At 45.6% G+C, this 15,297-nt stretch overlaps 1 protein-coding gene across 4 annotated transcripts in view; it reads left to right on the forward strand.

Moving 5' to 3' along the window:
• The window catches only part of Wdfy4 (WDFY family member 4), a 228,178-nt gene that overhangs the window by 183,708 nt on the left and 29,173 nt on the right, over positions 1 to 15,297 (forward strand). For all 4 annotated transcript variants that reach the window (XM_075988751.1, XM_075988750.1, XM_075988752.1 and 1 more), the window contains 2 exons: positions 11,873 to 11,915; positions 12,852 to 12,971. In XM_075988751.1, coding sequence (XP_075844866.1) covers positions 11,873 to 11,915; positions 12,852 to 12,971 — 163 coding nt within the window. The remainder of the gene's footprint in view (positions 1 to 11,872; positions 11,916 to 12,851; positions 12,972 to 15,297) is intronic.

A 15,297-nucleotide genomic window follows, 5' to 3' on the forward strand; every position in this document is an offset into this window, starting at 1 on the left:
TGTATGTATGTATGTATGTATGTGTATCTATCTATCATCTATATATATACAAATATAAATTTTAGTAATGTTTAATGGCCTTGATGTGGTAGTTTAACTCTTAAAATCAAATGAGAGAGAGGAGAAGGGGGTGTTTAGAAGTCATACACAAAGAAGTCATACAGCAGCTCAATAAATATGTGTGCTTGCTTGTTTGCTTATGTGGGCAATGATGAAGACAGGGATTTTGTCCTTCAGCCCTTTCAGTACCCATGGAGCTGACTTAGTGTGAGCATCTTTTTATACTAAATAAGCCAAGGCTGTAAAGAGACAAGATTCTCACCCAGCCTGGCCTGAGCTAACATCATTCCCTGTTCCTGCCTAAGCAGCCATACTTTTGCTCTGGAGAGTACTGGCTGCTCTTTTCCACACGAGCTCACATGAAAAGCCAACTGTTCTGTTCTAGATTTGTAGAGGAGGAATCTCCTTCCATCCTGTCCCAGCTCCTCCCAGCCTGGAGAATAGCAGCGTCTACACTCTCTACATGGGGTGACCGTTGATTCGGCAGTTATCTGGTTAATATGATAATGCTGGTCTGAGGATTTTTGCTGGGACCTTCTGTGTTTGCAGCCCTGCCCACCCTCGCATTATTTACTTCTCTCTCTGCACCAGCGTGGCTTGGCATACGTACTGCCTGGAAGCGCTATCTGTCAAACTGTCCTCTTCCCCCTGGTGGGTAATAAGAATTCAACTTTTATTTGGAGCAAAAGTTCCCCAGGGGTCACATGGCCCCATAACGAAAGATTATGATTTCTTATTGGCTTAATAGCATCTATTTTGTAATTCTGAATGTACTCTGTTTTAATTGGATTTGTTAAAGGAACAAAAGGGAATAGGTGCCTTACAATTAAAATAAAATTTTAAGATTATTAGTTTAACAGACTAGAAAGGCCTTGTTCATCAACCACATGTTCCAAACACGCAACCCAGCCTGAACACAAGCAGAGGACAAAAGGCTCATGTCAGCCTGGTAGCTTCTAATGGGGTTTCGAGGTCTGCTCTTGCAGGCAGGCGTTGCTTCCATTTTTTTTTTTTTTGCTACAGTCATCCCTCCCCTTGCAAAGCAGAGAACTGGGGTTCAGAGAAGCAGCATAGTAGAGAGGGTAAATGTCCAGAGCTGTCAGACCAGGATGCTAACCACGTGGTCCCCGCACATCCTCCACGCGAAGCTGGACAACCTTCTGAGCCTCATGAGCTTTATGCTGGTCATAGATACCACAGAGGCTGATTCTGGGGGAGGTGTGCCGAGATACAAGGGAAGAGCATGCAGCCTTGTGAGGAGTGGGGAGACAGGCGTGCCCAGTGGGCTAGAAACTGCCCATAGTGGACCCATGCTGAGCAGAAATCCCCTACAAACTGCAGCCTGACACCCCTGTGTACCACAGTGGTTCCTGACCTTCCAAAGGCTGTGACCCTTTAATAGAGTCCCTCATGCTGTGGTGACCCCCAACTATAAAATTATGTCATTGCTACCTCATAACTGTAGTTTTTGCTGCTGTTATGAGTGATAATCGAAGTATCTGATATGCAGGATATCTGATGTGCAAACCCCTCTGGTCCTCCCCCTCAAGAGTCACAGCCCACAGGCTGAGAATCACTGATGTGCTATGACAGCCATCTTTGTCACCTAGACTTTTCTCCATCCTGGAAGACAAGAGGACACATGGAGCTGTGCAGGGCTCATGTCATGTGGGGCCTGCAACACATGCATTTCTGTTTGTGCCCCAACACATCTTGGCCCTGTATAACTAACTTGATTCATTGTTTTTCTATCCATGTTAAAATGATTCCTGGAACACAATATTTTTTTCAGTTTTGTGGGTGGAAGGAGACTCAGGCACTCAAGTGTTGGTTGATCACTGAAAGCAATGGCCAGTCTTGTGTGTGGCACTCTTGGGGTCAGAAATACTTTGGGTTATTATTTTTTTTAGTCACAGATTTTTAAATTTGTGTGTGTGTGTGACATATGGTGATGGAGGCCAGAAGTGGGTGTTGGATCCCTTAGACTGGAGTTCCAGGTGGTTGACCTACCCTACATGGGTGCTAGGAACCACCTTTGGGTCCTCTGGGAGCAAGTGCGCCTAATCAAAGAGCCACCTCTCCGGCCCTATGGTAGTGTGTGTGGCTACAGCAGAGAGTGTTCTGGGAGGGCTTGGCAGCACCACAGCTGGAGCTGGTTTAACAGAGTTAAACCTAGAAGAGAAGGAGAAACACCCAGAAGGAGAGATGGCCTACGGGGATGGAGTGAAGAGATGGTGCAGAGAACAGCCATTGGGAATGGAGGGAGCTGTTTCTAAGATCCCCTCTTTAGGAAACAAAGATATAACTTCTGCATACGAAATAGTTAAAAGCAGCTAAAATGTCAAATAAAAGATGATTGGTGAATAATTACTGTATGGTCACAGAATGAATCAAATATAAAACAAAGCAAAACCCTTTTTTCCCAAAAGTGAAGATGTTTAAGATATGTTAGCAAGAAAGTATTAAATGTCCATATGAGCCCAGTGTTCTTATGAGTACGTACACACACACACACACACATACACACACACACATACACACACACAGAAGTGGCAATGGAAAAAGCAGCCAGCAGCAACAATCATACACTCTAGAGAGTACAGTATTGCTGTCGGCAGTTTCTGGATTCTCTGCAATGTATATGGAAAAGTTCACATACACTCACAAATATGACATTTTTTTTCATGTTCCATGAATTTTGGTCACTTTTCTACTCTGTTTAAAATGTGTATCTGCATGGGCATGTATTTGTGTGTGCATGTGTATGTATGTATGTGCATACATTTGCATGCGTGTGTGTGTGTGTGTCTCTGTATGTGTGTAAGAGCAAGACTCTTAAGATGTTAGGCATATGAGTGTCCCTTCCTGCTGATTTTGGACAGACATGACTGTTACCAACTATCACTGTCATGTCAACTATCACTGCTGTGTTTAGTGAGGGCAACTTCTCAGATCTCTCACATACGGGGGCCATGTGGTCTGTCCCTTTCCAGGTGTATATGAGAGCACTGTGGCTCAGGACAACAGGAACTGTCATTGTCGGCTCTGGCCATGTAACATGTCTGGAATCAGTTTGCCTATCTGCAAAATACATCAGTAAGCTGTAATTTGTTAAAGAGAAAGAAAGAAAGAAAGAAAGAAAGAAAGAAAGAAAGAAAGAAAGAAGAAAGAGAGAGAGAGAGGGAGGGAGGGAGGGAGGGAGGGAGGGAGGGAGGGAGGGAAGGAGGGAGAGAGAAAGAAAGAGAGAAAGAAAGAGGGAGGGAGGGAGGGAGGGAGGGAGAAAGGAAGGAAGGAAGGACGGACGGAAGGAAAATAACAAAGGTAGGAAGGAAATACAGTGATTTGTATATGCCAAGGACTATGGTGGGTACTCAATAATGTTAGCTCCTGTGGACTATTAAGATGATGCCATTCATCATCTTCTTCCTCCCACCAGCAACCCTGAACACTATCATTGGTCTGTTATGTCAGGTGTAGGTTTGGGAAACGGTCTTTGCAGACTCCTGAATGAAACCACTGCAACTTTTAAACGCACACTGTTACTAACACCAGCAATACAAGAATATAAAATCAATTTACAGATGTCTTTACTGCTTTTAATCTCTAGAGTTCTCTATAGTGCAAGCAAATCATTCACTCATTCATTCATTTGTTCATCCATCCCTGCATCAGTTTTTATTGGGGTTGTGCTATAGGCCAGGTCAGGAGACAGGAAGTGAATGACTAAGGCAGACAGTGTTGTGGTTTTCATGAATTTCCCACTTGCTGAGCAATCAAGTCAAGAAACCCAGGGCCATTTCCAATGGTGTAAATGCTATGCAGAAGATAGAAGTGATTGTGGAAAAGAGAGGGCTGGAGTTAGGCTGCAGATATTGGTGTATGGGGATGGCTAATCTCAGAGGGGGCTGAGAAGTCCTCTCTAGGAAGGTGGCATTTGCTCTGTTGAACGCTTAGGAGACATGACATGAGAAGACTGGAGGAAGAAGAGTCCAGGGAGAGGGGTGCCTCCAGGACAGATGTCCTGAGAGCTGGGGCAAGTCTGGGCCGTTAAGGGAGTTGTGAGAGCATCTTGAAGAAAAGAGAACGAAGAGATGGAGACAAGGGAAGAACAGAGAAGAGAGAGGTGGAGGACTAAGGCTGTGGCTACCCACTTCCTGCTGAGATGGGACTTTGGGGATGAGTCAGGCTTTCCTAGACTGAATTTCTTTACATTCACAGGCGGTGGAAAGATCTCAGGGTGCAAAAGGCATGTGGCACAAAGGATACTTAGTATGTGTGAGAGGTGGGTACCTGCTTAGGAGCAGGCCTGCCTGAGTCTAGCTAGGACTAACTGGCTGCTGAGGAGACAGGAAGAAACCTCCAGGCTTGACAGCCTGTCCTTTATCAGTCACACACTACTAACTTAGAGCCCGCATCCTTTGTTTCCTCGTGCTGTGAACCTAGCTTCTGATTGCCAATAGAAGTTTGACTTTACAGTGAACTGCAATGCATTTGGCTTTCTGAGCCAGCAGGCAAACTCCTGATGCATTCATTACCTTCTCTAGGAGCTGGAGGGAGCTTAACTAAGTGATGAGGAAATGTTTTTCCTGCTCAGGCCAAGGTCTATCCTCGTGGCTTAAAGGCATGTGTGCCTCACACACCTAGCCACGGTATTAGACAAGTCTCGTTACCTGAGACTGAGAGAGAGCTGAAAAACAGTTGGCGGTGGATCAAACTGGTGATAAACTAAGGTGGCTATCGCAGTGGGTCACCTGCCAGGATGAGGGGCCGCTTCACTTACGCACCTTGGGTTCGGTAGGCACAGGAAAAGATACCTGGAAGGATCACCTGGCTTTCACTTTTCGGCCACTCTGCCAACAGAAGGGGGCAGTGTATGAAGTTCTCCCCCTCCCAGTCTCAAGAGACCCTGTGGAGACCCACAGAGAAGCTAGTGGCACCAAGCACTAGCATTGACAAGCCAATAGACAAGCTTGGGCACTCTAGGACTCTGCTGGACAAGGGGCTTTCTCAGCCCCTCCCTTCTGCTCTGGAGGCTGACACTCAAACCCTAGGACAATGTATCTCTCTTACCTGCACCAGTCACTCCTCCGCTCTTCTCTGTATGTGACTTTGTACAAGTCTCTTGCCCTTTCCGAGCCTGCATGTTACCTCTGCCTGCCCTGGGCCAGCAACACATGCCCAGAGAGACCCAGCTTTTAGAAAGAACCAAAGTGTGGCTCCGTGTCTCCCTTGCCAAGCTTGCCCATGGCTCCAGACACCTGAAAACCGGCCTGTATCCCCAGCTAGCTGTTTGTCCTGGCCAGGGCTCAGGGTGTGTGGCCTCCTTCCCTAAATAATGCATTAGCTGGTGTCTGGGCTCTGTAAGGAGGCAGCCAGGAGAGCAGGCATTTGCGAGCTATTTACTGAGAGCAGAGAGAAGCCGTTTTGAGGCAGATGAGCAGGCAGGGGCCACCAAGGAGCAAACCTTACCTGCCTTTCCTCCTAGTGCTCCTCCACTGTGCAACTTTGTCACCAGGCAACAAGGGTCTTGGGACTTGGAGTTAATTAGCATACTCTTGACGCAGCCTATGCAGGGAAAGGCAAAGGCAAAGGCAAAGGCTGAGGTAACTTACTAATCTCCCAGGGAGAGGAAACTTGATCTCTTTGTGTTTTCCCCAGCTTCAAGCAGCAGGGTGGCGAGAGTTTCCAAGGAAGAGACTTTCCATGGCAACGGCCCCAGCAACACTGAACAGTCCACATGGCACCCTTTAAGGGAAGCCATCTTCAGTAGCCTTCAGCCCCACGAGCTGAGCTATCGTTCCAGTTCCTTCTTATTTCCCATGTATTTGTGGGTTTTCCTGCTCTTCTGTTGGGGGAGGACTGTCCTTTCAATGTTTATTTACTTGAATTTATTGACTTCTCTTGTAAATTTGTTTCACCCGATTGGAGCAAAGCAACCCCAGTGCTCATGAGGTCACACAAGCATACAACCACTTTCTGTCTGGTAGCTGTTCTCAGCCAACGTTGCTGTACTGTTGCTGGGATCTGTATCTTGAACTAATGCACTAAGTCAAGCCTGACCTGGATGATGTCACGTTGACAACAGGCCGGAGCACAGCTGCAGTTCAAATACCTGCCTGTGTATTGGCTTTGACAACTTGTGTTTCCTTTAGCTCAGTGATTCTCAACTGCAACCCTTTAATACAGTTCCTTGTGTTGTAGTGACCCCCAACCATAAAATTATTTCCATAGCTACTATAACTTTGCTACTGTCATGAATCGTAATATAAATATCTGTGTTTCCTGATGGTCTTAGGCGATCCCTGTGAAAGGGTTGTTTGACCCCAAAGGGGTTGTGACCCACAGGTTAAGAACCTCTGCTTTAGATCAAATTTCTTGTATTTAAGAAAATCAGTCAAACAACAAGTATTAGCATCATTCTGCAAGTAAGAAAATGACATTGTAGGAATAACATGGAGAAATAAAATTATTATTGTAGTGTTAATTCCTCTAACTGAACATGATTTAGAAAACAAATAGAATGGCTAGCAATTAAGTAAAATATTTTAAAATTGATCTGTAATTGATCCAAACAATGAAAAATTTTGTATAGAGAAGCAAACTGAACTAATTTTAATTTAAAAATAAAAATTCACCATTAAGTAAAGATCTTGATGTCATGATACTACTATTTTATATTTTAGCCTAAAGATAAAGGTAATATAAAATGCTTTATTAAATCTACACAATAAATGATTTAACTGAATTACAAATACAATTAGAAAAAATTTAAAATACTCAAAATTTTACTGCATGGTATATTTATAATCTGAATATATACATACATACATATATGAATACTTAAGTAAGGAAACATAATTTAAAAGTCATGAAATTAAGATAAATGAAAACAGAAAATCAATAATTTTACATAAAAGAATATATTTAAAGAAAAACGTCTTTAAAGTACTGATATGTAAATTCTTACGGAAAGGGAAACCAGGAGTAATTCTGGCAGCTAGATGTAGTAGATGCAGTGAAATAGGCATTGCCTTCGCTTATGATGAGGAAGTGGGCTGTAGTGGGAAATCAGACAATAGGTGAGACATCCCTGTGATCCGGAGCAGGCCAGACAGCCATGACATCCTATCATTAAGTCTAGAACTGTATGCAAGGTGTGTGTGCTAAGGAGGACTCAGGGGGGAGCAGAGAAGCCGTAAAAGAAAGATCCATGAATCAGAGCAAAGGTCTCTAGTCTGAAAAAAAATATGTCTTCTTGTGGAATTTTTTTCTTTTTTCTTTCTTCTTTTCTGTTTTTTTTTTTAAGGCAGAATCTAACTCTGTAGCCCAGGATAGCCTCAAATTCTGTGATCTTCTTGCCTTCCCCATGGCAGGTCTGCATGCGTGAACCACTATCTGAGTTCTCCTCATTGATTTCTATTGATCTGTTACCTGAATATGAAATCTGGGCTTCAGGTTAACCTGAATTTGCTTCTGGGGTTCAAACAACAAGACAACTTGGTAATTAGATTTCCAATGCCAGCCTCTTGGCTTCTTGGTAGGTGACTGCTTATGGTAGACACTGTCCCTAGCATCATTTGGCACAGAGAACCTTACCAGGCTAAGAACTGGGCAGGACACAGTCTCCCCTGTCCTGGGGCACACAACAAACCCACCAGCAGAGATATAGAGATATAGTTCCAGTTGCTGACATTAGTAAATCTTCTTCATTGTGGATTGGCTTTTTTTTTCTAGATGATTGAGAATCAGATCTCCTAGCTCCCTGCTAACCTATCCTATCGGATCTCCCAGCTCCCTGCTAACCCATCCTATTGGATCTCCCAGCTCCCTGCTAACCCATCCTATAGGACCTCCCAGCTCCCTGCTAACCCACCCTATTGGATCTCCCAGCTCCCTGCTAACCCATCCTATCGGATCTCCCAGCTCCCTGCTAACCCACCCTATTGGATCTCCCAGCTCCCTGCTAACCTATCCTATTGGATCTCCCAGCTCCCTGCTAACCTATCCTATCGTGTCTTTCCAACTGTTTACTAAAAGACAAAGCAGCATAGAAGGAGTTGGGCATGAAGATGTTTTTTCTTTGAGGCAGAAGCCCATGTTAAACTTTGGGCTTTCCTTGAATATCTTCCAAGTTGGGACTAGATCTAGGGTTGAAGCTTGGGAGAGACTCCAGATTCCATCTTGGGAGGAGAGAATATAGATTCCAGGCAGTCAAGTAAATGGCAGAAAGCTTGTTCTGGGAACTAACCACCACCTTTGGAGGCCCAACTCTAGGGAGCTCTAAGGAGATGTAAGTTCTTGGAATACAGCTGGGGTACCAGTCACTCTTCCAGAAGATTGGCTTCCAAGTGCTGTTGGGATGCTGATCTGGTGGACCTATCCCAGGCCAGCAGAGTCTAAGCATAGCCGTGAAACAAGATTGATCTATATGGCCCTTGGGGTCTGGAAGGCCCCCAAGGTAACATGTGATCACAAATGGAGAAAGCCCCATTGGAAATCCCTTCAGAATAAAGAAGGGAGAATTTGAAGTGGATCCAACATGCAGCTCATGAGACATTGCTCTTTCATCTTTGAAAGTCATCTAGAAGAAAGTGAATATTGATGCCTAGAGATGGAGAGGTGATAGATAGATGGGCTGTCTTCTGTGGGGACCAAGCTACACCACCCTCAGCCTAGACAAGGTCATACTCTCTCATCTTTAACAGCTTCAACTGAGAACTTCTGTTCTTCTAAACTCAGTTTCAGGCTGCCCAGGGACCCAGACTCATGCCTAGTAACTCCATTCAGACTCGCAGTGAACTGTGGGAGCCAACTGGGTTGAAAGAACAGGTTATACATTATTCCAGAATCACCTAGAAGGGATGGGCAGAACGGAGCAGGTCTTCATTGAAAAGCAGGTCCCACTCTGGCCACCACACTCCTCTTCCTTCTGGAGCATAAAACAGTCAAGCCACCATTCTTGACGAATGCCAATATCTGTTACCATCACACCCATGGGGGATGCTGGGCCCACTCCTGTTCCAGCCTTATCCACAGTGATGCTCACATTTGATCACCACACTCCTATGTAAGTCCAAGTAGTGTTTAGGAAGTACAAGCTAAGAAAGGTTCAGATGGTCCGGGTGTCCATATATCTTAGTCAAATGGGGCAGAGTGACTGTGAGTCCAGGCTTTCTCATCTCCGAAGCCAAATGTCTTCCCATCACCGCCTCTCCTGAAACTCAGGACGGCTTTAGAAAGTCAAGAGCCACATCTGACATCTTATTATGACAGACAGTGTAGTTTTATCAATTGAAGAAATGGTTTTTATCAATCACCAGGTATGGATAACAGTGCCATGGACTATTTCAAGAGATAGACTTATTTTTCCGATATATTATTGAGAAATAATATGTTTAAAAGGAGAACTCACTTTTGGCTAGATGTCTTATCACCATTGGTAACGGTGTTCTTCTATGACGGGAACAGGAGTGGTGGGCCTTCCTTGGAGCTCATAGCCGGTGATCTGGGGCTGTGGACTAGGGAAGGCCTTCTTTTCTCTAGCATCATTCCACTCGAGAGAAACCTCACAAAGGCCAGCAGAGTTCTAGAATGTTTTCCGAAAGAAATGATGGCAGAGTCTCCTCTATTTCCTGAACTCTGAAAGACCAAATTTTACCCCAAATTCTCACTCTTCTTTCATATTCTAAAATAAAAAGTAAGCTTAGAAGGGCTTCAGCATATCAGGTCCCATGCTTATGGCTCTGGAATGTTCCTGAGGGTTCTAAGTAGCAACCCCTCACTATTGCCAGCCTAGCTCTGCCCCCTTTTACAGCCCTCAATGAAACTGTCCTCCAGGAGGAGGTGAAGGCAGGTGAGGGGGTGAGAGCGGGATCAGAGATAGAACCCTGACACCAAAAGAGGCTTCACACAAGGCTCTGCTGCTAGGTCAGTAAACCTGAGAATGCTCTGCCCCAGAGTGTTGGTGGTTTTCCTGGAGAAAAAATGGACCACATAGAAGAGGTGAATTCTAGCCCGGAAGTTGCTCCCTTGTAGAAAATCTATCAAGGAAAGAAACTGAATGCAGAGGGGTGGGTGCTCATGGCAGATGCTGCAGTGGTGGGGCTCTAACGGGAAGATAATGAGATGCTGTATAGTTCCAGTATCCCTGTCCTGCTGGTCCGTTCCCCCACCCCCACCCCATACCGGTTTCTCTCTGCCATTCTGTTCCTAAATAACCACTCAGAGGCTTAATGTCAGTTACAATTGTCTGGCCAATGGCTCAAGCTATTACTAGCTCTGTCTCTTTAAATTAGCCCATTTCTATTAGTTTATATTTTACCGTGAGGCTCGTGATTTGCCAGTAATGTTTGGATCTCTTTCTCCTTTGGCTGCTACATGGTGTCTCCTCCACTCTGCCTACTCTCTATATCTTTGGACGTCCTGCTTAGCTTTACTCTGCTAAGCCATTGGCCCAAACAGTCTTATTCATTAACCAAAAGCAAACAAATACAGAAGGACATCCCACATCATTTCCCCTTTTCTAATTAAAAGGAAGGTTTTAACTTTAACATTATAAAATTGCATATAACAAAACAGTTATCAGGCAAGAATTACAGTTACAACATTTAGTCTCTTTGTATTAGGCAAAATTAAAGAAAATGCTCTATCACCTACCTCATTTTTGTGAATCTAAGGCTTTAGTGCTGTTTCTGCCAGGGACTTGTTGGCATCCAGGCCTGTTCTAGCTGAGGTATGGGAGGGAGGCAGTCCTGGAAGGCCTCACATGACAGATAGCATGTGTGGGGGTTGCCATTTATGAACGGTTCATAAAAATATGGGCAGTCAGAGGAGATGTGATGTGGTTTGGACTTAGTGGAATATCTTGAGCAGAGAATTGATCTTGAGTGAAATAGAACTCTCATGGCTATGGCATAGAAGAAAACAGGTGGCAGAGGAAGGAAGGGACAGCAATGAGGCTGAAGAATTGAGCTTTACAAGTCTTGCTGAGTGACAAGGGACAGGGCTCCTTTCCCACACCTTTCTCAACATTGTGCTTTGATGCACTTTTCAATCCACTCTTCGAGCTGGGCCAACCACTGTTCTCACCTTCCTTGGCTCTGTATGTCTTAGTTGCAGAGAAGTGTAAGAGAAGGGTTTGACAAGGTGTAACAAAGCTCAAAATATTCCTTACCTAGTAGTGCCGCAGCTGGAAACCCACCCGTGTGGCACAGTCCTGAGGCTGCAACACAAACCCAGGGCAACGTGAGTGCGTCTCTAGGAGCCTCGTTGAACACGTGAGGTGGGGGAACTTGTGCATGTGACCTGAGTCCATGTCTGATCAGACATATGTGTGGGAAAACGCTCTCTGTGCCAACACAACTAGAAGTTGTTAATTAAGCTTGTTAGGTTCAAGCAGTAGCTTGAAGACCTATGTTGTATAGTTTCCCTCATGATGTTCACATTTTTTTTTCCTGAGTCGCATTCATATTTATATTTGGCATCCAAGAAAACGTGTGGGGCCAGGGAGGCTAAGTCATATGGAGCCATGAGAACCAGGAGAGACAGTGAATGAGGTCTGGAGACATGTTGGGTTACACTTGATAACAGTATGTTCTAGAATGTGTGTGCTGTGTATAGTGATGGTGGCTGTGAAAAACTAACCTCAGTCGGCAGGGTAAGCAAGATGAGCCCAGAATGATTGTCACATGTTTGTGGAAGTCTGGGGATTTCCAGAATCCCCTGGCCTCCCAAATCCCCAGGAAGCCCTATCTCCCATATTGAAGGTCATGTCTTAGAACATTTGGTCACACTATGTTTTTCTGTACCACAGGAGACACCCGGGCTTCGACAGGACCATGCTGCACAAGTGGCAGGTATAGCCATTCCCCGGTGGTAGTGGTGGTGGTGGGGGGGACAGCCTGCATAAGCAGAAAGGACCCAGATCTGTTAAGAGGAGCTGTGCCATGTACTTCAGAAGGAAGTTTGTGTTTTAAATGTGCTAAATTCCAGCTCTTTCTCTGACAAGATCTCGGGGATGGAAGATTAGCCTCTGAGCACTGGAGTAGGAAGCGGAGTATGTATAGGTGCCTCTATGTATCCATCCTTCGAGGATATATAGGCATCTCTATGTGTATCTATCCTCCCTTCCTTGAGGATGTGCACACATGCACACGCTGGGGAGAGGGGGGGGGGTCATGCAAGACACTTCTTAGGAGATATGCATGGCTCCAGCACAAATGAGTCACAGTCTGGAGCTCTCAGTGCAGAAGAGACCCCAAAGAGGTCAGTACTGCACATCCGTCCGCATGGAGCCTGAACCTGTCTGTGCACGTTCAGCTTAAGCCGGAGAGCCCTGTGTGTTTCCCTGATAAAGACAAACAGGGAAAGCTCTTCCCAGAGCACCAGAGGCGGACCAGTGAGGACTCCTTTCTTTGTAGCTACCATCTTTTAGCTCATTTTTCTAACGGTGAGAGGGTCAGCAATGAGTTCACCACCAGCATTTGTGCTGGCATTCGGTCAGCATTTGAGTGTCCCCAAGAAAGCCATACCGTTTGCTTTGGATTGTTGGTCTACTTCTTCTTTGGCTAGTATAGCTTCCTAAATATGCTCACTTCCTTTCACACTCAGATCAGCGGGTGCTAGCCTGCCATGGTGCTGGCTCCTGTATAAGATGTGGACAGAGAGCTTAGGTGCCACCTGCTTATTCTCCTGCAGTCTAGGCTTCCTGTTGGGGCCTCAGTGTTAGATCCCCATAGCCTCAGATGGCTATCAGATGTGTTAGACTTGTCCCCTTTTGTCTCTTCTGACAGAAAAGGGAGCTCAGCAATTTTGAATACCTCATGTACCTCAACACCCTGGCTGGAAGGACCTACAACGACTACATGCAGTATCCTGTGTTTCCCTGGGTCCTTGCTGACTACACCTCAGAGGTAAGGTATTCTTCAGGATAGGCCCCATGGATCCAGGGATTTTCTGTCCCTATCATGAGCTCACAGAGCCTTACCGTGAGCTTCAGTTCCCTGGGCCTCAAGGCTGCTAGGCTCTTCTGAAGCCATGGCAATCCTTACCTGGGTTCCTGCCACAGATCCAGTGAGATTATCACCATGAGTGGGGGGATTATGTTAATCAGCACATGGATGGCATGAGCCTAGAGCGCTTCCTGTCACCTCTGAAGGAAACTGTAGCCTATCTCCTGGGTCAGCACTGAAGATGCTGCATTCACAGAGTGTCTCTTCGTGGGCTTCCTTTTTAGAATCATAAGTACAGAGAGAGGGAAAAGGGTTCTGAGGCAGAGAAATGAAAAGGAAAAGACAGTAACCCATTCTGCCTAGTGTGTCTGTGGAATCTGAGCTCCACCCCAGCCCCTGAATAAAGACATGCCATGGGCAGGGAGGCTCATGGCAAGATCAGACCACTCATCTCTCTTGGCCTCCATTCCTGGATCTCAGCACGCAGGAGTCAGGAGGGGGAATCCCTCACAGCAAGATTTGAGTGGTGTGTGTGTGTGTGTGTGTGTGTGTGTGTGTGTGTGTGTGTGTGTGTATACAACCTGGTCGTGAAGTAGGTCTGGGCCCTGATACTCTGTTTATCAGGGGATGTGTTGAGTGTGTGTGAAAAACAGAAGCTCGTGAGTCATGGATCAGAACAGCCTGACCCGCCCTGACCGATTCTGCCTATGGATGCTTATGTGGAAGAGTCTCGGGTTTGGAGGATGGAAGCCTTCGTGTCCCATGGCTTCCCATCTCCACTTCAGACAGTAAAGGCAGCAACGTCTTCTCACCGGGCCACCCCTTGTTTTTTCTCACACTAATGGTCCACCTGAAGCCAAGGCCTTACAAATAGGAACCTTCAAAATTCAAGAATCAAACACGCTTGCAAAGCAGTGTTTGTAAATATTTGCTGTTTAATACATACCTGGCGCTTAAAATTATGATTATTTTCCTATGTTTAAAAATTGGGAAATTTGGGGGGGCACGGAGATAGCTCAGTGGATTAGAGCACTTTCTGCACAAGTATGGATGTCTAAGTTTGAATCTTAGCACCCATGTACAAAGTTGGGCATGGCTGGGTGTCCTATAATCCCAGAGATGTTAGCTAGCCAGCTTTGCCAGAGCCGTGAGCCTCTGGTTCAGTGAAGACCTTCTTCTACCCTCCACCTTCACACATGAGGGCATGGGCACCTGGACGCTTGCAAGCCTACACCACATACATGCAACACACACATACACACACTTGCACACACACACATACACTCATACCCACAGATGCCCACATTCATGCACACACTCAGATACACACTGACACACACTGACACACGCACTTGGGGGATTTCTCCCGAACATCTGGGAACTTGGGGAAATTTGGAGCTCTGGCAGCTGTGAACCACTGCCTGGAAACTGAGGGGGGGTCTGCTTCCCTTTTGTCTGGGACTGCTTTCTGCCCGCTTTTGCAGTTGTGACAGCACTGTCCCTCTTTCAAGGGACTGTGAAAAGAGATTTGTGAATGTCTAAGTCCAGGGATACTTAGTGTCCCCACTGTCCCCCAAAACACAGAGCAAGTCTCCGAAGACACTGAAGTCCTTCCCATCCCCACTGAAGTGAATTCTCAAGGTCAGGAGTGTTATGTCCAGATCACAGAGTCCCCCAAAACTAACTAGGAAACCAAGTCCTGTATGTAAAAGCAAAGAGCCTTTATTCTTACACAAGTTTGCAAACTCGGACTCTCCATGTGTCCAACGTATTGGAATGATAGGAGAGCCCCGAACTCAATTTGGGTTGGGTTTTTCTAAGATTCAGGACCTCTGATTGGCTGACATTTGTCTAGAGGTGTCCTGGTGAAAAGCGATGGGTGTGTGCTGGCAGATGATCCTGTCTATAATGGTTGGAACATTAGGAATTTTCTTTAGATGGTCTATTCCTAGGTGGTGCCTGGGTGGTCTCAGTTTGTGATCTTTCTTAGAACCAGGTATTATCTAAGGGTAAACTACTGAGAATCGGGCCTCTATTGAACTTGCCACGGCTGGGTTCTACAAGGAGCAGGGCCAGCATTACATGCTTTAATTGTCCAAAAGATAGTGGACCTCAAAAAAAGGAACATGTTCCTTTCATCTCCCTCCTCCCCCACCAGTCCCATGACCTCTAGCTTTTTATAAAAATCAGTTTGACTCAAAGCAGGCCCCTGAACTATTGCAGCAAATTGTTTAGTACTGGCAACAGTTAAAAGTCTTACAGGCCATGGGAATTCTTTTGAAAGTCT

This window comes from Microtus pennsylvanicus, chromosome 10 (genome assembly GCF_037038515.1).
Source record: "Microtus pennsylvanicus isolate mMicPen1 chromosome 10, mMicPen1.hap1, whole genome shotgun sequence".
NCBI classification, from domain to species: Eukaryota; Metazoa; Chordata; class Mammalia; order Rodentia; family Cricetidae; genus Microtus; species Microtus pennsylvanicus.